This window comes from Haliotis asinina, chromosome 5, assembly GCF_037392515.1.
Source record: "Haliotis asinina isolate JCU_RB_2024 chromosome 5, JCU_Hal_asi_v2, whole genome shotgun sequence".
In the NCBI taxonomy this organism is placed as follows: Eukaryota; Metazoa; Mollusca; class Gastropoda; order Lepetellida; family Haliotidae; genus Haliotis; species Haliotis asinina.
The window spans coordinates 29,365,752-29,389,290 of NC_090284.1; the positions used below are offsets into that span (position 1 = coordinate 29,365,752).

Here is a 23,539-nt window from a genome sequence, read left to right on the forward strand (position 1 = left end):
TAGTAAGCCTCATCTGTTTGACAGGGGCTTCTCCTTATTACTTAATGGTTTGTGATGTGTGTAATGAACAAATATACATACCGGTTTGAAACTGCATATGTAAAACATGAAGAACTGGCAGTGACTGGTGGCACAGGTTGGAAGCACCATTCTCTCAAAGACTAAGAGTAGTTCTCTGTACAACTTCTTGCATGAGTCCCAATCACATACATCTGGAATAACATCATTATTATATTAACAACACCTTGCCAAATGTTTGGCAGCACTCTTGTAATTGTCAGATTTAATATTTCATATTGTTGAAAGCAGTAGTATAATTAATGGGGGTTTTGGACCACAATTAATTAAACTACTAATTAATATCAATAACAAAGATATAAATCGCCATTCAAAATCACTAAACCCAAAATGACACAACCCGTCTGTCATTCACACAAGCTCACAATAGACACAGTGAGCCGGGCTATTACCTTTACTACGGGAATGTCTAAATGGAGAACTGGGTCACAACAGTGAGCAGAGCACTATGAAAAAATAAAGGTGTGTCTGTATAACCATATCAGTAAGCCTATACTATATTTAACACTGTAATCACATGACAGCTCTATGGCAACGGCCATATACATTATTGATAAAGTCATTCGCGCCTGCTATTATTATCAACATTGAAATCAGTCAGGAAATCCTCCTTGTTGACATCTTTATTAATATAAAAGAGTCAATAGATAGCCGCCAGGCCCTAATTATTTGAGTTTGTCAACAATCAGAGACTCAGCATCTCTCCAAGATATGTTTTCAGCTAGCCACACTTCCATTATTATACATAGGGTGAGACAAATCTCTCATAGGGTGAATAAGCAGCTGGTGCAGAGGCTTGCAGTCAGCTGTCCGCAAGGACTTGCAGCCAGTTAGGGGGCCTCCCTCACTATATTGATTTCAGCGAAGCAGTTTAATGTGTATCTTCTATTATGCCGTTGGTTTTCGTGATGCCTGTTGAGCTTGTTGTATCCCTTCTTTAATGTACTTTTTTTCTCAACCTCGCTTATAAAGGTTTTATGAACCTTTGATCTAATTTCATTCTTCATTTTGTTGTATTTTTCTAGTTCGCCTTTGATCAGTAAGTATTCTAATTTCATCGTGTTTCTTTGCATTATGATTCAATTTGCGGGATACAAATTTACACACCGATCCAACTGTTCCCGTCACTACAGCTGCTAATTCAAGTCCTAACACAACCGGCGTGGCTACAACTGTTGTCAACAATCCAACTCCTACTGCTCCTAATCCCATACTAGCTGCCATTATGGTGGTATCTGCGCCATCTATGTATTTTAAGGCTCTATTGTATTTTTTATGTAGTGATGCCTGTGTATTGCACTCTTGTTCTAGCTGACGTTTTATTTCGCATATCCGTTTCAGTCGGAATCCGTCTGCACTTCCTTCAATGTTTCCTTCAACATCTACGGCTGGATACAGTCCCATTCTGTCTGTCTAAAATATAGTTTATAAATTAGTTTTTAATTATATGTCATTGAATTTTTGATTGATATATTTCAAGCCTATAAGGTCTAAATTTTAGGTTATAGATAAATGTTTTAAATTTAAATATGAAGTACACTGAACGATGACACCATTGAGGCTTGTTGATGGTGGATAGCCTTTTCTTAATATGATTTGGCAAAATTTATTCTCATGTTTTTTATCCCAAGATATGGAAGCCACTTAAAAGCTGATGATATTCCGTGCTCCCTGGAGATATGCATCTATAATTAGTGTTGAGTGTGGTTTTATGGTATAACCTTTACCTAAAAAATAATCCTGTGGGTGATCGTTTATTTCATAAAAATGTAAATAATTAACATCTTCAACTGGTGCTAGCATGTTGCCAGTATGACCCGGTATTTGTAACACTTGCACAAAATAAAAGTCATCTGCAATGGGACTAAGGGTCGTGAAAAGGATGCCATTGTTAATCATTTCGGAAACAAATCCATTTTGTTGAAAACCAATGTAAGGGTTGGTTAGTGTTATTTTAATTACCCATTCAAGATATGTAAAATCTGCTAGTGGCATTCGTTTGTATACGTTATCTTTATAGCATAAGATGTATGGGGTGCCTTCCTCATCAGGTAAATTGAAATCCTCTATATCTCCTAGATTACCGAGTGTTACATTGTATGCCATTGTTATACATCTGTTGGAAAATAGTTTCCAACTGGTCTTTGCTTCCTATGAAAACGTATGGTGAAAATAGTGTTATGTTGAGAAGCCAGTTGATTTGAGTTGGTAACATCGTCCACTTGTCATCGTCAGTGCGTATTAAATGGTATGGTTTGTTTTGTTGAAGGATTGTAGGCCTATCAAAGTCTTCTAAATCAAACAATTTACCACCAAATGATGGGCGTATTAACCATTCATCAGCATCGTTGCGAACTATATCATATCGTGTGTTGATGTCAGATCCTGATGTATCTAGGTTAAAATTACCACCAGAAGCGGCGGCAACTTCAACGCGTCTGTAAACGTTGTTTACAAGCTTAAAAGCGTATATTTTGCCATCTATTCCTGTGTCATCAAACCCTCTAGTATCACCTAGGTTTGACAAACTTGTATTAACACATCTTTTTATTTGCATTCCTGGTCCTTGATTACTAGCCATTTTGTATGTGCAATGTTATGCTTAGGTACCCTATTATTTACAGTATTATTTCTTGTATCTAAAATTGATACTCTTAATTCGGGAACAATAACACTTGCTCATTTTTTCTACTGACGCGATGAAAATGACTCAGTGCAAGCCTCATTGTATTTTTCTGTTTTAACCGGGACGGCCCTCAACAACGTGGAAGGACGCACACTTTGTATATTATCCGTTGTGCTAAGCTGGTCGAGATGAACGTATAGCTCGTGGTATGGAATTAGATCTGGTAGATCCATACCATTGATGCTCTGGCCAGGATCTATTGCAAGTGATGTCAGCCCTACCGTCTCTGCCACCTTGTTACTGAGTATCAGTCTGTTTTTCCCCTTGTTATCTAACATCACTGTTCCATTTGAGTCTTATTTTAAGATCAGCTCCTAAGGGTTTGAAAATTTCATTGTTGAGAGAACACATGCTGTAGTAACCATCTTCCATTGTGTTTTGTGAATTATTGATGGTCAACACATTATTATTTTTTTGTTTCCGATGTTTATCCATCGCGGGTAGTAGGTGATATCACATAGTGCTATTTCGTGTAGGCCAGAAGTGTTATCAATGGCATGCATAAGTTGAATGGGCTCACCGTTCGTTATATCTGGAAGTGTAATGTACATACTATAATATAAATTATACATAATAATAATATGCACAACATAAACGAATCCAACTTCACACACATGAAAATCGTGGTTGGCCTGCAGCAAGGGTAAGACCCCCATAGCACGAGTTTTAATGCCGAATTTATTGATATCTTTAAAAACTATATCGTGACTGTCAATAACGCACAGGCGGAGTAGTATATACAATGGGGGTTCTGGACCACTTTCAAGAAATGTCTCTACAAAGCCTTATTTACTAAATAAGGCTTTGGTTGGGACCTTAGATCTTGCTACTATTACCCCTACTACAAAAAGGTTGGGTGTCTATGAAACAGTTTACCGTGTATTGGTTGGAGGTAACACTGTGCCGTACGGTACGATCAATAATTCTTCTCTTACAAACCCCCTACCCGGCCCATCCCTCAAGTAGTATAAGTTAGGTTCGTCGGCTTTCATATCCACTTTATCTATGTTGTAAGTTTTGACTGACCATATAGGATCGGTGGCCCGCTTACGGCTATCACCCTCGTGTTCCCCCGGCTGGTATAGATACATTACCCCTACTACTTAACGTGTGTTGGAGGTAACACTGTGCCTATGTCATGTTTATATCGATGAAACAGTTTAACGTGAACCGCCTACGATCTCTTTGGTGTTCATAATAAAGGCTTGCTGGGCTTTTTGTATCCCCTGTTCTATGTACTTTTTTTTCTCGTCCTCGCTGATAGCAGACTTACGAGACTTGGATCGAATATCTTGTTTCATTCCGTTATATTTTTTGAGTTCAGAGAGGATTGAACGAAACTCCTCTTCTGAGATCTTACTATCAGAGAGTGCCGTGGAAATACGCTCACTCACTGTGTTCAGCTTTGCTTCGGCCAGAACCCTGATCTCGTCGTGTTTCAATGCCTTACGATTAAGTCTGCGTGATACTAACTTAAGCGCCAATCCTGCCAACCCTGCCACCCCTGCCGTTATTTCAATACCTAGCACTATAGGTGCAGCCACGATGGTAGCCAACAACCCAACGCCTGCCGCCCCTAGTCCCATGCTGGTTGCCATAAGGGTAGTGCCAGCCCCGTCCACGATATTGAAAGCTCTATTATATTTTTTACATAGTGCTTTCCGCGTGTCACGGTCTTGTTCTAGTTGACGTTTCACATCACATAACTGCCTCAAGCGGAACCCATCTACGGTTTCCAGTGTCTTCGCTACTTCCTCTACAACTGGGTACAGACCCATCCTATAATATATATTTTGAAAGATATTTTAATTGGGTTTCAGTTAATAGTCCATAAGTGAATTTGAATTCTACAAGGTCTATACCACTAGTCAGGGTAATAGGTGAGAGGTTAATAGACTTTCCTGTTGTAATCAAAACCCCACTGAGGCTTATTAAGCGTTTTATATGACCCGGGGTATCCCGTTGTATAATAATACGACAATGTTGACCTAGGTGTTCGTCATACCAGCGTACTGTCACCCCGGGTACAATTTGGTGTACTCTTGAGTTGTTTTCAGTGCTTAAATAAAAGAAGACTTCTATGATGAGTGTGGAAGGGGAATATATCTCAACAATATTTATATTACTCAAACGATTGCTAAATGTTAATTTTTTTTTTCCTACAGACATTAACCTATTTACGGAATTAATAGACATCATGAATCCCCTCTCCGGAATGATGAAATCCCCGATCCAGCTACCGTTGTTACTAATCTTAGAGACCCACTCATTTTCGTCCATTGTTATATAAGGTGAGGCGAGTGTTAAGTTGATATTCCATTTAGGTTCTTTAAAATCTGATAACGGCACCCGTCTGTACACGTTGTCTTTGAAGTGCAGGATGTATAATTCATCTTCCTCACCAGGCTGATCGAATCCCTCCGTGTCTCCTAGGTCGTTAAGCGTAGTGTTGTGATGATGACTGGTCATTATTATACTATTACGATATAATTTCCAACTGGTTTTCTGATAATAATTCAGGGGTTAACTTCATACCCATGAAGTGTATGTTGTCAGGCAGGAAGATATTGATTAGTGATATCTTGTTTTCCACGATCACGTTGACCCCCTGCAGACTGGTCTTGGAGTCGACACCCACCCGCACGTAAACATTGCAAACTTGATACTGATGTTGTTTGCCCCACCCGAGTTTGATCCCCTTCACGATCTCGACATCATTCCCCGATGGTTCCCCTAGGTAGACTTTGATGATCAGTGTTGCGTTTGCCGTTAGACTCTCTAGTATCTTAACCACGCCTTCGAATTCAGACACCAACTGCAATTTCACGTTTTGTATGGCCGGTTTACTCGATAGCATGTGGGCTGCCACAGTGTGGACTGGGCTGACGACTACGCTACGTCTCTGAGTTGGGACGTAAGCCACGAGCAGGGTTCCATTGTTCACGACTTTGTTTAGGTGGTTGTCTTTGTTATCCGTGAACACGTAGGGAGAGACGAGTCTAATATTGATAAACCAGTTGTTATCGGGTAACAACACCCACTTGTCATCTTCGGTGAAGACGAGCATATATGGCTTGTTTCGGGCGACGGTAGTGCTCTCAACATCGTCTAAGTCGAACAGTTTACCCCCGAACGATGGGTATATTACCCAATTATTATCACCGGTGTTGACAAGGGTGTACTTAGTGTTGACTGTTGCTCTTGTGGTATCTACTATATCACTTAGGGTTCCACCGGAGGGGATTTCAACGCGTTTGTAAATGTTGTTTTTCAGTTGCAAGGCGTACGATTTACCATCTACTCCGGGAGCGTCGAAACCGCGTGTGTCTCCGAGGTCGGAGATCCCGATATTGACGCATTTTTTCACTCCGGGTCCTTGTGCGCTGGTCATTTTATATGAAGCGTTAAGCTGAGGTATCCTATATTTACAGGATTATGATTTATATCTAACACCGATATTGTCAGCTCAGGTATGTTGCCCTGGGTTAATCTCTTATACTGCCGTGGTGAAAACGACTCGGTTCTACCGTCGTTGTATTTCTCAGTTTTCACCGGCACTGCTCTCAGTATAGTGGAAGGGTGACCTCCTTGAATGTTGTACGTTGTGCTCACCTGATCGAGATGAATGTACAGCTCTCGGTACGGTACTAGGTCAGGTAACTTCGTGCCTGTGACGGTTGTTGTTGGTTTTATCTCGTCAGGAGACATACCGAGTATCCTCGCTAATGGTCGGCCGAGCCTCAAGGAGGTTCTTCCGTTGTTGATTAACACCACTGTACCGTTTGAGTCGTTCATCTTGAGTTCGGCTCCCAGGGGTTTGAAGACCTCGTCGTTTAGAGAGCACACGCTGTAGTAGCCGTCAGTTATCTGGCTGCGAGTTCCACTGACGAACAGCTTATTGTTGCTGATATTAATGTTAGTCCATTGCGGTAGGTAGGTGATATCGCAGAGTGCGACTTCGAGTTGACCTGACGTGTTATCGATCGCGTGCGTCAGCTGAACGGCCTCACCGCTCGTTATTCCTGGAAGTGTTATGTACATATTATAATATATGAATTATATATTATAATATGGATTTAGCACACTTGAAAATCGTGGTGAATGCAGATGGTACGGGGTTTAAAACAACCTTTATTGATATCTTTGAAAAATATATCGTGTCCGTTAATAACGATCAGGCGGTGGTAAACTGGAATCAAAACCCAATGCAGTTTTGGCAGAACCAACTCAACTTTGCTGTGTGGTGTGCGACGACAGGGTCGGGTGTGACACCAGACTACGGTATAGACGAACTGAGTAAGGCGGTTATTTTGTTTCATATTTATTATCAAACGAGACGAATATTAAAGGAAATAAAGGCTCCTCTTCCCCAAGATATAGGGTGGAGTATGACGAATAACGGCTATGATAGACGCGCTTATGAACGTATTTGTGGGGAGTTTGAGATTCCAACGAATAAAGACTTTCGCCTTCCTGGTGTGAACCATGGTCTCGGTATAGTTCTCGTGTACTTCTACAGGTCTGGAACATATTATGCCGGTTCTAAAGATGGTTCATACAACCCAAACCGTCATACATTTACAGGCCCCACAACGAATGAAAAGATCCATGTCAGCTGTATAAAGCAAACCAATCCTGATGCAGCCACAGCCTGGACTAAAATGATCTCAAAAACATCGAAAGGATTCACTCGTGCTGGTACAATACGCTTGAACGACTCGATTCGAACGTACGTGTGGGCGCTGTTGGGTGCGCAGTCGATGACGCGTTCCAACATCCTCGGTAAGGGAACTGCTTACGACGCTCAGACACAATTCGTTTCCAACGTTGAGGATGCTATCAATTCTCCAGGTACCCCCCTATCAGCAGCATATTGATAATAAAACGGCCCTGGTGGTTGGTGGGGTAACTTTGGGACTTATTTGGTTAAAGATTTCTTAGCCGCTACGTACACCAGACCCGCCACGGCGACGATGGCTGCCCACAGGTTTTGACTGAGCCACATGGCAGTTTTAGACAGAGCGCTCAACAACCATGAGACGATGCTACCCAGGATGCCGGGAAGGGCTTCGGCGGCTTTACCAGCCAGTTTAGCTAGACCTTCCCCGAGTTTTTTTATCCAGTCTTTAACACCCCCACCGCCACTTGGAGTTCCCCCGCCGCCGGCAGGCCCCACAGGGGTTCCTCCCACCAGTGACACCACCAGGGTTGATATGATGAAACCCAATGCAGTCAGAATACTGGCGATGGTGATCCCTTGCTCCCGGAATAATATCCGAATCCTGTCTGCTAACGTGGTGTCTCGGTGGAGGACTTGATTGATGGTTTCCCGTATACGGCTGACCTGGGATCGAAGCTTTTCTTTGAAGGAGGATGCTGTCTCCAACCAGACCTTCTTTTCCTCTTCCAAATCACGTATTCGTTTCTCGATGGGGGCTTTCAGAGCCTCGTCCTCAGTTTCACCGAGTTTTTTCCTTTCATAGGCGATGTGGTCGTCTATCTCACTCATTTTGGCCGTGCTTTTCCAGAGATGACCACGAATGGTTTGCATTAACAGGTCCAACCCCCGCAGTTCCCTAAAGGTACTTTTGAGCCCCGGGAAGGGCTCGTTCTCGTAGTCGGCCAACACCTTTTTAATATCATAAGTCATGTTTTGATCCGATGGGGCGTCCCTGATGCCTTCCAGACTTTGAACTAACTCCGGAGGAATCTTAGGTCGCGCGCCACCGTAATATTCTAAGCCTAGTTTATCGCAGATAAAGTCAATCCCATATTTTCTGGCCAATGTTGATAAGGCAAGCGGTTTTCCCGTGCTTTTATTCACGAGATCGGCATCCGGGTGAGCCTTCAAACGCAGCGTTTTATTGATGAGGGTAAACTTGGAATGTTCCCTTCCCGGCTGCTTGATGTTGTCTCTAGTTTCAATTGCGTTGTAATAATCGTCGACGGCGCCCTTAATGAGTTCGGCCCTTTGCTTCGATAATGAGGTCTCAACTGCGTCGACAGCCGGCTGTAGGCCCGTACTGAATGAGGTCTCCTGGTCATCATCGAATGCCTGGGCACTATCACCCGACATCTCCGTCATATCTATGTCTTCATCCATTAGTATTAAAAATATATTTCATTTATATAACAATGTACGGTAGAAAATTAGATCCTTTCAGAAGATTGAGAGAGCCATTAGGAGCCAGAGCCGTGCGCCAGTCGGTGACCATCACCAACAATCCCAGCAAGATAGACCAGAATCAAACTCTGCTGGTTAGATTTCCAAACCTTGGTGAGAATGACCTCATTGTACCAGGCACTGTTCGACTGGCGTTCAATATCACGTTGACCTCCGACAACGACAAACGCGAGCTAGTGCGTAACGTGGGTCGAGCCATCATCAAGAAAACGACCGTCAAGATCAGCGGTAACGAGGTGCTGAGCATCGACGACAGCGACGTGTTTCACTGCTACAGGGATCTCTGGAAAAGCGAGGGAGAACGAGTCAATGATGTGTACCAGGGCATCAGCAAATCAACCCGGGCGTGCATAGGGTATGTCTTCACGCAAGACCAGCAAGACAAGCTATCGGACGGTGAAAAGGCCATCGCTCGAGCATACAGGAATCGATTCTGCGTGCCGCTCGACTTCGAGTTGCTCACGGGACACGCGCCGTTTTACCAGGCCGCGATGGGTGATAGGCTCGAATACGAGCTCACGTTTAACGACTATAGCAAAGTAGTGCGTACGCCGAACGGTGATGAGGCCAGTTATGCCATAGACAACATCTCTCTGGAGTTCGACATGGTCACTAGCCCGGAGCTGGCCAGGCAGGTTCGAAGCCAGTACTCTGGGAAGATGGCCATCCTGTACGATCGCGTACTGAGGCATAGATCAGTCGTGCGAGATAAGAGCGACACTGTGTGGAATATCAACCTGAACGTGCCGGCGCGATCGATGAAAGGTATCCTGGTCGTCCCCGTGGAGGATTACGATCCATTCCGGAGGGACAGCGAGAAGTTTTTCAACCCCGAGATTGAAAAGGTGGAAGTTACCATCAAGGGCGTGCCCAACCAGCTGTTCAGTCATGGTATGAGACCACACCAGCAGTGGGATGAGATAAAAAAGCTACCAGTGGGGGATTACATAACAAAGGACCTGGACCTCGGCTCCGTGCAGATCGGTGAATACCTGACCACCAAGTACGCCCTATAGTTGGACATGCGATCCACGGATGATGATAAACTGCACGGTAGCGGGCGCCGTATAGATAACGGCAGCGAAGGGATAACCATCCAGATTACTAAGAAGGCTCAACCCGCTGGTAAGTTGAAATTATATCTGTACGTTATTATGGACGCGCAACTTAATATAGACAATGGGAGATTCGTGCAAGCCATCTACTGATGGGGGGTACCCCCCCACACCCCCCAACAATAAACAGTCCCCACTGCCCCACCTCCCCACTGACCCACACTGCGCCATAGTGTGCGGGCAGACTGGCTGTGGGAAGACCGTTTTCGTGTTGGATATGTTGGAGGGTTACTACAAGGATGTGTTCGATAACATCGTTATCATGTGCCCTACTCTGAGCATGAATAAAACGTACGCGCGACCTTGGGTGATGACGGACCCGGACGTACACAAAATCGACCCTGGAACACGCCTGCAGGACTGGTTGAAAGCTCTTCACGAGAAATTTAAAGGAGAACCGACGCTGTTCATACTGGACGACTGCAGCGCTAATCGCGAGATAACAAAAAAGAGAGACATGCTATCATACCTGGCCTTCTCCGGCCGGCATGCAAATCACAGCGTCTGGGTGCTAACGCAGAAGTTCAACTCGGTGTTGAAAGACCTCAGGGAGCAGACGCGATGGGTGGCCTTATTTCACTGCAAGGACAGGGATTCGTTCGAGGAGTGTTTGAGAGAGAACGATGTGATGAGTAAATTAGAACGGGAACGGGTGAAGAAACAGCTCGCTGAAACTAAACATGCTAAGCTCGTGCTAAAGACCGACCAACCCGTGGCTTATATAGTATGCTAAGCAAAGCTAAGCAAAGCTAAGCAAAGCTAAGCAAAGCTAAGCATATAGCTATGATATTTGAAGTGTTTGTCGTGTGCAACTTAACCTTCATTTCTCTGTGTTTTGTCTGCATCGGGTATTATATAGTTAAAACTAAATCTTACTTGTTATATTATAAGATGGAGTGTGAGGAATTGCTCGAACAATTGTCGTTGGAGGGTTCCCCCACTGGGGGTGTGGGGGATTCCCCCAAGCGAGAGAAACTGGTGGCGTTGGCTGTTGGTGGCAAAGCCAAACATTACTTTGGAGACTACACTCCGGATAAAATTCACAAAATGTCAGCCGAAGAAATCGATAAGCTGTACGCTAGATACGAGTCCCGGCTCGGAGCAGAAATGACAAAGACAATAGGATCGGCTATGACCCAGATATACACCGGTATTGTATCACACTTCCTTCCCATTCCACCAGAGCGCCGACTTTACCTGTGGGAGGACCTCGAGAAAGACCCTTTTATCGAACACGCCGTGAGCTCTATCAGCTGCCGGCTGTACCACAAATATGGTATGTTGTTGGCTCCAGTGACGGCGGCGATTATCACGGCAAAACATTGTCAATTTGAGAGAAAGAATAATAATAATAGTATAGATGGATGCTGCACAGGAAACCCCAGTGGAGGTACCCCCAACAGTGATGGAGGAGACCCCACCCCCAACAGTGAGGGAAGTGACCCCTTCACAAACAGTAACCAGACAGAAGAATCCTAAGAGAGTAGCTGCCGGTAAAAAACGGTGGTGTAACCAACATAAAGTGGCCAACCCAACCCGACTGTTGTTGGCTGTAGGCGTAACTGCTGCCGTGGTTATAACATGGTTATACGTGGGGGTACCCTCCAACAGTGAGGGAAACCCTGGGGGTGTGGGGGGTACCCCCACGCCGCCGGCAGGCCCCACTGTCGACCCGCATATCATGTTATAATTTTAATATTTTATATCATATACATAATGTCTGAGGGGAAAACGTTCGTCAACGACGCATACCACGCCACAGTGGTCGCCAGTCTAGCCGTAGGGTACGCTCGGTTGACTAAAATGGTGCTTAAACAACCAACTATCAAGCTAGATTTCAACCTGCAGGATATGGGTATGCTCATAATGAACCTTGGTATGGCGATGGCCACAAAAGACATCCTAGTAAAACAAGGGATAATACCTGATAATATAATGAAATAAATATAGGGATGGCCACGATAGCTATGATGGTCGGTGGGGCGTTAGTGAATGCCCTGGCATTTTCCGGGAGTAATTTCCTCTTCTCGAAACTACGAGATGATCACGCGGCTGAAATACAGGAAGAAAGGAAGCGGCACGATCTCGCTACTGAGAAATTACAAAGAGCACAGGCCGAGTACGCTAAAAAACGTCTCCAGAGGATCGATTTTATTAACGAACAACTCCAGCGTGAAAACCATGCCGTTCAAACATTCAACGATGTCGATGAAGCAATGAAAGAATACTACCTACTAACTGGTAAACAATTGGAACCGCTCAATAAACCCACACTCGCTCAGTACTACACACCATCCAAGGGACAAATGAATCGTGAACTGGGCTTCATAGTGTTGGGTATAGCAGCTACTGCGTTGGTTGCGAAGCAATTAAATTAAAATACCTATATAAGTAAACATGAGACCCGCTCCATACCGATGCGAATACATACTTATGGGGAAGACCGAGGCCTGTGGTAGGAAATGCAGGAATCAGGGGTTCTGTTGTTTCCATATGGGAAGTCCTAACTACACGTGTTCTGTGTGTGGTATCGGGGTTAAAGGACACTACTGTCTATGTAAAGCTCACGGAGCGAACGTAGTCAGACATCAACTCATCTACGAGAATAAAAAAGGCTACATAAAAGAACGTAGGCGACTGCTCAAGATAGACTCCAGTGCGTGAAAGGGTTATCTCCCTTTACTGTGAAGCAATTAGACATTGGTTCTCTTAGGTGTAAACACTATGTCTACTGTACGCGAGCTCAAGCGGGTCGCAAAACAGAGAGGTGTGATCGGGTATTCTCGAATGCGGAAGTCAGCATTGTTGAGATTACTAGGTTTAGAAGCCCCTCCTACGGTAACACAATTAAAAGCTCAAGCAAAACAGCTTGGATACACGGGTTATTCAAACCTGGGGAGAGCCGGGTTAACCGCATTGTTATCACATGCCCCCGTAGCAAAACCTCCCACTGTAAAACAACTGAAAGCCGAGGCACACGATTTGGGTTTAGGCGGGTATTCCCGTATGAGAAAACCACAGCTTGTAGAATTATTACGACAGAATAGAGCTATTGACCTACAGTTGGTGCGCACTGAGCGCGCTGTAGGTAACTATTTGAGAGGTTGGCGCATGCACGTTGATAGAAACATAGACATTACAGATATCAAGCCTCTGATAGCTGATAAGGTCAACCAGGAACTAAATAACCTAGGAAGTATCAAGTTTCAGATCACAGTGAAAATGTCGCTCGATAAGCAGGTTGGGAGTACCACTGAATATGTTCAGCCTTACTTCCGAGGTCAACAAGAGGTCGTCACACATACAGAGACCATTGATACATCAATCGATACCAGTTTTCAGCAGATACGAGAATACCTAGAACGCTACACACACTTGGGGTCCGGGTGGGCTGTAGATAAAATCGATAATGTCTATCTAGATATAGCTAACTACGTGCCGTTCAGAGGCGGGTCATACCTAGCCTTGCCTCCCTACTATAGGAACAAACATGCCATAGTAAACGTTAAGAATAGAGGAAACGATTGCCTGAGGTTAGCTATCAGGTCAGCCTTATTTCCAGCTGGCACTCATTCAGATAGGCTTTCTAGCTATCCCCAAGATGATGGGCTCAACTGGGATGGTATAGATGAACCCACCCCCATATCCCAGATCACTAAAATAGAAAAACAGAATAATCTGGCTATAAATGTCTTTGGGCACGAAGGTAACACAACAATAGTACACAGGGTCAGCCCGGTGAAGGATCGCCAAGTTATCAATATATTCATGATCCAGCGAGGTGACAAGTATCACTACACATGGATAAAACACTTTAGCAGGTTGTTGTATGACCAATCGGCACACAGAGAAAAGACCCACTTCTGTGAACGATGCCTACATGGCTTCACCCGAGCTGATTTATTAGAATCCCACCGGGATGATTGTCAAGGTGTGGGGCAGACGGCCATACGAGTCGACATGCCTAAGGAAGGTGATAATATCCTAAAATTCAGTAACCACAAGAACCAAATGTCTGTGCCTTATATCATATACGCCGACTTCGAAGCCTTAGTTGTGGGGGATACCCCCACACCCCCCAGTGGTGCCGCCGGCGAGGCTCCCAGTGGTAGCTTCACCCACAAGACACAAGAGCATAAAGCCTGTTCGTTTGGATACATTGTCGTCCGTTGTGACGGGGAAACGAAAGCTCCGGTAGTGTATAGGGGCCCTGACACGGCTGAAAGGTGTCTAAAGTGTTTGCAGGAGGAAGAAAAAATTATTAGGAATGCATTGTATAGAATCGCTCCCATGCGTCTGACCCGAGTCGACAAGCTAGCTCACGCTAGTAGCACTAACTGTCACGTGTGTGACTCACCACTTAACGGTGATTCGGTGAGAGATCACTGTCACATAACTGGTAAGTATAGAGGCGCCGCTCACAGCGCGTGCAACCTCAAGCTTAAAATCAACCCTAAGACAATAAACATCCCCGTTGTCTTTCACAACTTGAGAGGGTACGACTCACACTTGATCATGCAGGCCATCGCGAAAATCGATGGTAATATAACGTGCATCCCCAACAACATGGAGAGATACATCTCCTTCAGCTTAAACGGACTTAGGTTCATTGACTCGTTTCAGTTCCTCCTGTCGTCACTCGACAGTCTGGTCAAGGCCAACAATACCTTCCCTATCACCGATCGATACACAGACGCCGAGACTAGACCCCTGCTTATGAGGAAGGGTGTGTACCCCTATGAGTACATGGATAGTTGGGCCAAGTTCACCGAGACCAGACTACCCCCTATTGACTGCTTTTATAGCAAGCTGAATGAGGCGTCCGTCTCACGAGATGATTACTCGCACGCGACTAACGTATGGAATAAACTGGGTTGTAAGAACCTGGGTGATTATCACGACCTGTACTTGAGGACAGATGTACTGCTGTTAGCCGACGTGTTTGAAACGTTTAGGTGGACGTGTTTAAAGCAGTATAAACTCGACCCCGCATGGTATTACACCAGCCCAGGTCTGTCGTGGGACGCCTTGCTTAAAAAGACCGGAGTTAATTTGGAATTGCTCACAGATTACGACATGCACCTATTCATTGAGAAAGGCTTGCGAGGTGGGATTTCCATGGTATCCAAACGATACGCGAAAGCAAATAATCAATACGTGAAAGGTTACGATCCTAACAAACCAACCAATCACATTCTCTACCTCGACGCAAACAACCTGTACGGCTGGGCCATGAGCCAGTATCTACCTACAGGGGGATTCGAATGGGTACCCCACGTTGATGTTATGGGGGTTGCACCAGATTCGAACAAAGGGTATATCCTCGAGGTTGACTTAGAGTATACCAAGGAATTGCACACATCACACAACAGCTACCCCCTGGCCCCCGAACGTATGAGGGTTAGCCCAGACTGGATGTCTGAGTACCAACATAACTTGTCAGGTGGGCGTATGACAGACATTGAAAAACTCGTGCCTAACTTAATGAATAAGACCAAGTACATCGTTCACTATCGCAACCTACAGCTGTACATGTCGTTGGGTATGAGGCTGACCAAAATACACAGGGTACTCATGTTTGACCAGAGTCCATGGATGGAGCCCTACATCAGAATGAACACAGACCTACGAAAAAAAGCCACCAGTGATTTTGAGAAAAATCTCTACAAGCTCATGAACAACTCGGTGTTTGGTAAGACTATGGAGAACCTGAGGAAACGCGTGACCGTGAAGCTGGTTCGGTCGAGTGAGGAAGACAAGCTCAGGAGATTGATAGCCAGTCCGGCATTCAACCGTAGTAAGATATTCACAGACAACCTGGTTGCCCTACACATGAAGAAAAGCCACATAAAATTCAACCGGCCTGTTTACGTGGGGATGAGCATCCTCGATTTATCCAAACACCTGATGTACGACTTTTACTACAACGAGCTCAAGAAACAGTACGGCGACAGGTGTGAAGTGCTGTACACTGACACGGATTCCCTGCTGATGGAGATTCGAACCGAGGACGTGTACGAGGACATGAAAAAACACCTCGATTTATACGACACCAGCGACTACCCTAAGACCCATGCCATACACAGTACGGTAAATAAAAAGGTCCTAGGTAAGATGAAGGACGAGTGTGCTGGCACGCCCATAGCCGAGTACATAGGTTTGAGACCTAAGATGTACTCCATACTGAAAGCCGACAATAGTGAGATCCGGAAGGCTAAGGGGGTTAAGAAGTATGTGGTGAAACAACACATCAAACACGCCAGATTCAAGGAAGCCCTGTTCAAGACCCGTACCTTTAGGCATAAAATGAACACACTTAGAAGTGATGGACATAAGATATACGGACTGACTATAAACAAGACGTCCCTGTCGCCTATGGACACGAAACGTTGGATAGCTATTGATGGGATAAACACATACGCGTATGGACATGAAAAAATTTGAGGCTATTTACTACAGCCCGCGTGGGTACTGGAAAGGAGCTAGCGCAGTAGATAAGCTAGCTAAAATAGCGCGAGTACCCCCGGAGGAAGCCAAAGCGTGGCTTGAAAAACAAGCCCTGTGGCAGATCTATTTGCCGAACGCATATACAAACGCAGCCCGCTGACGTGGCCAACAGAGCTGCAAGTTGACCCCGGACGGGAGTTCATGGGTGCCGTGTCACAACTGCTAGCCAAACACGATACAAAGGTCAGGCGTGGCACGGCCGGAGCCCATCGCAGCCAAGCCATAGTTGAGAGATTTAATAGGACTTTGGCTGAGCGCTTGTTCGGCCATCAGTATGCTAGGGAGATGGCCACCCCTGGAAAACGATCGACTGAATGGGTCACGAGGTTACCCAAGGTGGTGTCGGCAATCAACCATGAAGTCACCCGTCTCACCGGTAAGAAACCGGCAGACGCTATCAAACTAAAATCAATAGTTGCAGAGTCGGCCGCTCCATTGCGTGGGAAGGAGAAACAGATACCAGATAGGGCCCTAGTGAGGTATCTATACCAGCCGGGGGAACACGAGGGCGATAGCCGTAAGCGGGCCACCGATCCTATATGGTCAGTCAAAACTTACAACATAGATAAAGTGGATATGAAAACCGACGAACCTAACTTGTACTACTTGAGGGGTGGGCCGGGTAGGGGGTTTGTAAGAGAAGAATTATTGATCGTACCGTACGGCACAGTGTTACCTCCAACCAATACACGGTAAACTGTTTCATAGACACCCAACCTTTTTGTAGTAGGGGTAATAGTAGCAAGATCTAAGGTCCCAACCAAAGCCTTATTTAATAAATAAGGCTTTGTAGAGACATTTCTTGAAAGTGGTCCAGAACCCCCATTGTATATACTACTGGCGGTGGTAAACTGGAATCAAAACCCGAAGCAGTTTTGGCAGAACCAACTCAACTTTGCTGTGTGGTGTGCGATGACAGGGTCGGGTGTAACATTAGACTATGAATAGTCAAACTGAGTAAGGCAGTCATCTTCTTTCATATTTATTATCAAACGAGACGATATTGAAGGAAATAAGTGCTCCTCTCTTCCAAGATAAAGCGTGGAGTATGACAAATAACCCGTATGATAAACGCGCATATGAACGTATTTGTGGGGAGTTCATGATTCTCATGAATAAAGACTTTAGCCTTCCCGGTGTGAACCATGGGCTGGGTAAAGTCTACGGGTACCTCTGTAAGTCTGGAACGTATAGGCTCGGTTCAATAGATGGCACATACAGCCCCCACCGTCATACATTTATGGGCCCCACAACGAATGAACAGATCCATGTTAGCCACATAAAGCAGGACGATCCTGGGGCAGCCACTGCTTGGGCAAAACTGATCTCTAAAACATCAAAAGGATTAACTTGCGCTGGTACAATGCGCTTGAACGACTCTATTCGAGCATAAATGTGGGCTGTGTTGGACTCACAGACACAGACGCGTTGCATTATCATAGGTAAGGGAACCGCTTATGACGGACAAAAAACAATTCGTGGTTAACACTGAGGATGCTACTGCATCGCCGGTAGATCTGTCTAGCGCTATAAAACGATACCAGGACACGTTACAATATGCCAGGTCAAAGGTTGACTACGTGTTTGGTGTGGGAATGTTGCATGGCTCCAAGCGACATGCGTATGAAAATCAATAAAATAAAGGGCTACAACAATGAAATTATCATCGCTACAGCAGATAAAAAATTGGGTGTTAACTCCGATGTCAATATCTCCCACATACCTCCACCCACTCAGCTGTCTGCAGGTACTGTGGCATCACCACCAGAGCCAAGGGTACAGACATTGCCCGACCGGCAGGTCCACCCCACAGTGCAGGCAGTCAACCAGCAACATATCGATTATAAAACAGCACTGGGTGTCGGAGGTGTTGCAGTTGGTTTGTGCCTTATTAGGCTAAAAATTCCTTAGCTGCAATGTACACTAGTCCAGCCACGGCGACGATAAATGCCCACAGATTTTGACCGAGTCACGTGGCAATTTTACCCAGCATAATAAGCAACCCTAATATGATACTTCCTAGGATACCAGGTAAGGCTTCTGAGGCCTTACCAGCGAGTTTAGCGATTTAAGATGGTTTTTTATCCAGTCTCTGACATCACCACTTGGTGTGGGGACCTGCGGACGGCTTGGGGTGCCTCCAGTAACAGATACTACAATGGTTGATATGATGAAACCTAATGCCATCAGAACACTAGCACTGGTGATGCCTTGCTCACGGAACAATATTCGTATCTTGTTGACTAAGGTTGTATCCTCATTCTGTATTCTATCAATTGTTTCTCGTATGTGGCTGATCTGGGATCGAAGCTGTTCATGATTCGAGGAAGCGGATTCTAATCATGCATGTCTCTCGTCTTCTAAATTACTAATTCGTTCCGTGATACCATGCTTATCACCCTCGTCTTCCGTTTTGTTGAGTTTGTTTTTTTCACGAGCTATGTGCTCGTCAAGTTCGTTCACTTTTCCCATGTTGTTCACGAGTTCACCACGTACGCGTTTCAAGGCTTCGTCTATGCCATACATTTCCCAGTATTTACTCAACAGTTTTTCGACGCTGTCAGACGCTTCTGTAGCATGCTGTATAGGGTCCTGCCGACTGCTATCAACCACAAGGTTGGATCTGGTAGCTTGAAGTTCTTGAACTATCTTTGGAGATAAGCTGTCCGCAGGATGCCCCACTTGGGGTTTTGCACTGCCATAATCATGCATGTTTAGTTTTTCACGGATAAATTCAGCACCATGGTGACTGGCTAGAGTTGACAAGGCGAGTGGTTTTCTAGTGCGCTTGTGCATGATGTCAACCTCAGGGTTATCCTTAAGACAAAGGTTGAGTGCCATAATCATCTAAGGTAAACTTCGAATAGTCTCGGTATGATGGCCCTCCGTAGTTTTCATAAATTTTTAATGTGTCATAATAATCGTCTACTGCTGTATTCAAAAGTTGCTTGCTCAATGGTGAACTAGTGAACAAAGTTTCATTAACATCGACTTGCAGACCCCTGCTGTCCGCAGGACCGTCCATTTCAAATCATCCATAGTTTTGAAATTATATCATATTAAATATTAATAACATATAATGTCATACGGTAGAAAGTTAAATCCTTTTCAAAGATTATGAGAACCACAAGGCACAGCAAAAATATCTGCGTTTCCGGACACCGGAAACCTAACTGATACAAAATGGAAACTTAAGTTTCAGGTAGGTTTCCAGATCGTTTCTTAACGTTTACATCAAGTTTACGGTAAATGGAAACTCACAAATTACCCACAATCCGGTAGGGCTCCAGTGGGTTTCCGTTACCCAGATTCCAGTATGGACTCCAGTGCGTTTCCGTTACCCAGATTCCAGTATGGGCTCCAGTGTGTTTCCGTTACCCAGATTCCAGTAGGGATCCAGTGAGTTTCTGTTACCCAGATTCCAGGAGGGATCCAGTGAGTTTCTGTTACCCAGATTCCAGTAGGGATCCAGTGAGTTTCTGTTACCCAGTGACTATATTTGGTTTATAATTGGTTATTAGCATGCAGCGATTACAATATGTCCACATGATCGATTATTGTGTAAATTATATGACAATACATGTTCACTTCAGTTATCTCAACACCACCTGGACATAAAACAAAAATCAGTCAGTCAGTTGATTTCTCTTTATTCATCATAAACATTGATTTAGAAACTATCATCAAAATTTGCTCAATAGCATTAAAATGTAGGAATACACACTCATAACAAAAACAATACCACCTATATTTACATCACATTTTTCTCATAGTGTGTCTGTGTTTCAATGTTGCAAATATGCATTGTCAAAAATCACAAAATCCTGTCAGTAGATTTCTCTTCATTCAGACTTGCCCACTCACAAGCACATAAACCACCTACATACATGTATATTTATAGTTATTATTGATAATTTTTCTAGGAACAGGGTCAAGTGTTTTCAAAACCTACATGTTTGGAACATGTGACGGAATTGTGACTCAGAAACAGAATCTTTAGGTGTTGCTTTCCTAACCATAGTGAACGCATGAAATTATCAAATGTACATTTAGACATTCTGTCCTATCCTTAACTATCCTGAATCATATTCTCAATGACCAGGCTGGAAGATCTTTAGGTGGCAAGGACTGAATGCATCTTGTTGGGTGGCGTTGCAAGGTCTTCATTTTTGGCCTGGCTCTGGAACACGCTGGAGCCATTCGTTCATTGTCTGGTAAAGTCTTACAGTGTAGCAGCTCCTCGCTTTCCCATGAAACTCCAACAGAGAAGACAAGGTTACAATCCTCTGTGTCAAACTCCACCGGCGATGTCAATTCCGGGGTTATGACTACAGTCACCTTCTGTTTCCTTTCTCAGTCCAGTCTCAATTCCGGGGTTATGACTACAGTCACCTTCTGTTTCCTTTCTCAGTCCAGTCTCAATTCCGGGGTTATGACTACAATCACCTTCTGTTTCCTTTCTCAGTCCAGTCTCAATTCTGGGGTTATGACTACAGTCACCTGTTTCCTTTCTCAGTCCAGTTAGCTAGTAGCTGGATTCTTCATGCGCTGTTGGAGTTTCTGGAGAGAAATACAGCTAATGCATAAGTTATGTCCATCATATATTCTAGGGAGTGGTGCTTGGTCTAATTAGATAATGACACATTAAGATGAAGGGTAATGACTTGAGATAAGAAAAGTTATGTTATTACAGTTATGTTGTGATGTGACAATACACAGCACATATGTCAGAAAAATGACTCAGGGTGTTTCAAACCCTGGTGTCAGGTAATGTATATAAACTGGTACAAGTGGTATTAAGTAATCCAGTTTCAGGAACTTACAGATTCTTTCTTTTGTTTTAGCATCTCCTGTTTGATTTCCATTCTTTCCTGCCTTCTGTCATGTCGATGGTCCCTCTTGCTCCTCCATATTCCCCTGAAGGTTTCTGTTAAGAAAATCATATGCGTTCATTTTGATTTTTCCAATAATATATTATTACAATCCAACAACCCTTATTGTGATTATTATCATATTCACCATGTACATTGTATCAAACAAAGTAATAAGTAACTGTGGTATATGCATTACTAAAAGGGTAACATAAGATTTCTATTAATATTAACATGATCAACATGATCAAGTAGAAATAATGCACTACACACAGCCTTGGTGTGCTACGTCAATTCAACTAGATATTATGGTTGCATCATAAGAAATAATGAAAACATCAAAGCTACCGTTATCAATGATAATGAATATGAACTGGAACAATACACTGATGATACTGAACTGTTTCTTGATCATGTTGATGGGGCTGAAGAGACATTGTATTCTGCTACAGACAACCTTTTACAAAATATCATGTTTGAAAAATTTAGAAAATTAAGATAAATCGAAAGCAATCTGGATCGGATTAAAAGCTAAATCTATTGATAAGGTATGTAATGATCTGAAAATTGAATGGGTAGTTGGTGTATTTGATGTACTACATATTAAATTTACACCAGATCACGAAGAGTAGTGGGTAAACAATACAAGAAAAAGACTGCAGGAGATTAATATACTCTTATCAGTCTTGGAGATGTAACACTTACTGGTAAAATAACAATAATAAAATTGGTTCATATTTACAATTCCCTGTCCAATCTACCAGCAGGCTATATCACTTCCCTTGAAAAAATGATTTTTTGTAGATTTGTTTGGAATGAAAAGAATGATAAACTAAAACAAAATCAAAACAACTTTAAAGGGTTTGAGCATGATTGATACTAAAACATTTATGGACACTTTGAAATTATCAAAGACGATATTGCAAAAGATGTGATAAGGATAATCCATGCAATATACGTTTCAAAGACACTGAAATTACATTAAGATTTATATAACTTTTTGGCAGGATGTGCTGAAAGCATGGCCGTTATTTTAAATATATTATCATGTCAAGCAATAATAAAACTTGGAGAAAGTCATTTTACCTAAAGTAAGTCCGAACTTTTCCATGATTCTTCTCACAACACCCTGAAACATAAAGAGACACACATTTGGATTATGAACATATGTCGACTGGTAATATTTTCCAACTAATTATCATGACACTAATTATTTCATCAATATTTCACTTGTTGATTTCCTGCATATTAGTATTATTATCATTTCAGACTCAGCGTATAGGTACATTTTAATGGGAACATGAAACCATATTTGTACGTGTATCATAATGGAACATTCAGCTGTTATCAACAATATTGTATTTTTTCACATCAGATTTCACATCAAAATGCAATACCGTGACGGAAGTCAAAATGCGAGCAAATGGTTACTGTAAACTAACGTTTCATTCGATAAAAACTGAAAATTTCATCTGAATCTTACCTGGCAAGGATGGGGTAACGTTAATTTTTCTGCCCTGCGTGTCCATTGCGATCGCTCAAAGGTTCCCAGATCCTTAGTTCCAAAGCTTCAATTGTGAAATACATTGCCACATCTCAAGAAAATTGTAGCAAGTATACAGACTGACATCTCACAGACCTCACTCTCACAGACCTTACTTCAAAACAAGTACAAAGTTTTTCCAATCTCCCGCTTGTACGTTTGAACAAAGATGACGGCATTTAAAACAAAGACTTATGGGTGCACAATAATGTTCTAAATTCTACTGTAAACATGTCACCAGTCTGCTTACCCTCCATAGTTTTAGAAAAACAGTGATAACTGCAATATGTGTTTAAGAAAATTGTTTGTTTTCACAATGACATCACATCTCGCGAGGCCTTATTGATTCCTAATCAAGCGCTTCCGGTTACGTAGTCTGGCTGATAGGTGAGCAGTGCCTGCTCCGTCAGCCGTGATGGACACAGGGACTGGTCTTCCTTGGCAGGCATTAAATAAATGAAACAATAGTATCAATGGATGTAGTCTGGTTGTAATGCCGAAATTGCCCGACAATGATTCCCATTTAGCATTTCTGATGTCTGCACTGACTATTCA

The 23,539-nt window shown here is 43.5% G+C and overlaps 1 protein-coding gene across 1 annotated transcript in view; it reads right to left on the bottom strand.

Moving 5' to 3' along the window:
* LOC137283500 (RNA polymerase I-specific transcription initiation factor RRN3-like) overlaps positions 1 to 23,539 on the bottom strand; it is a 302,356-nt gene that overhangs the window by 114,555 nt on the left and 164,262 nt on the right. Inside the window, exon 10 of the mRNA XM_067815033.1 lies at positions 82 to 212. Within this exon, the coding sequence (XP_067671134.1) occupies positions 82 to 212 (131 nt within the window). The remainder of the gene's footprint in view (positions 1 to 81; positions 213 to 23,539) is intronic.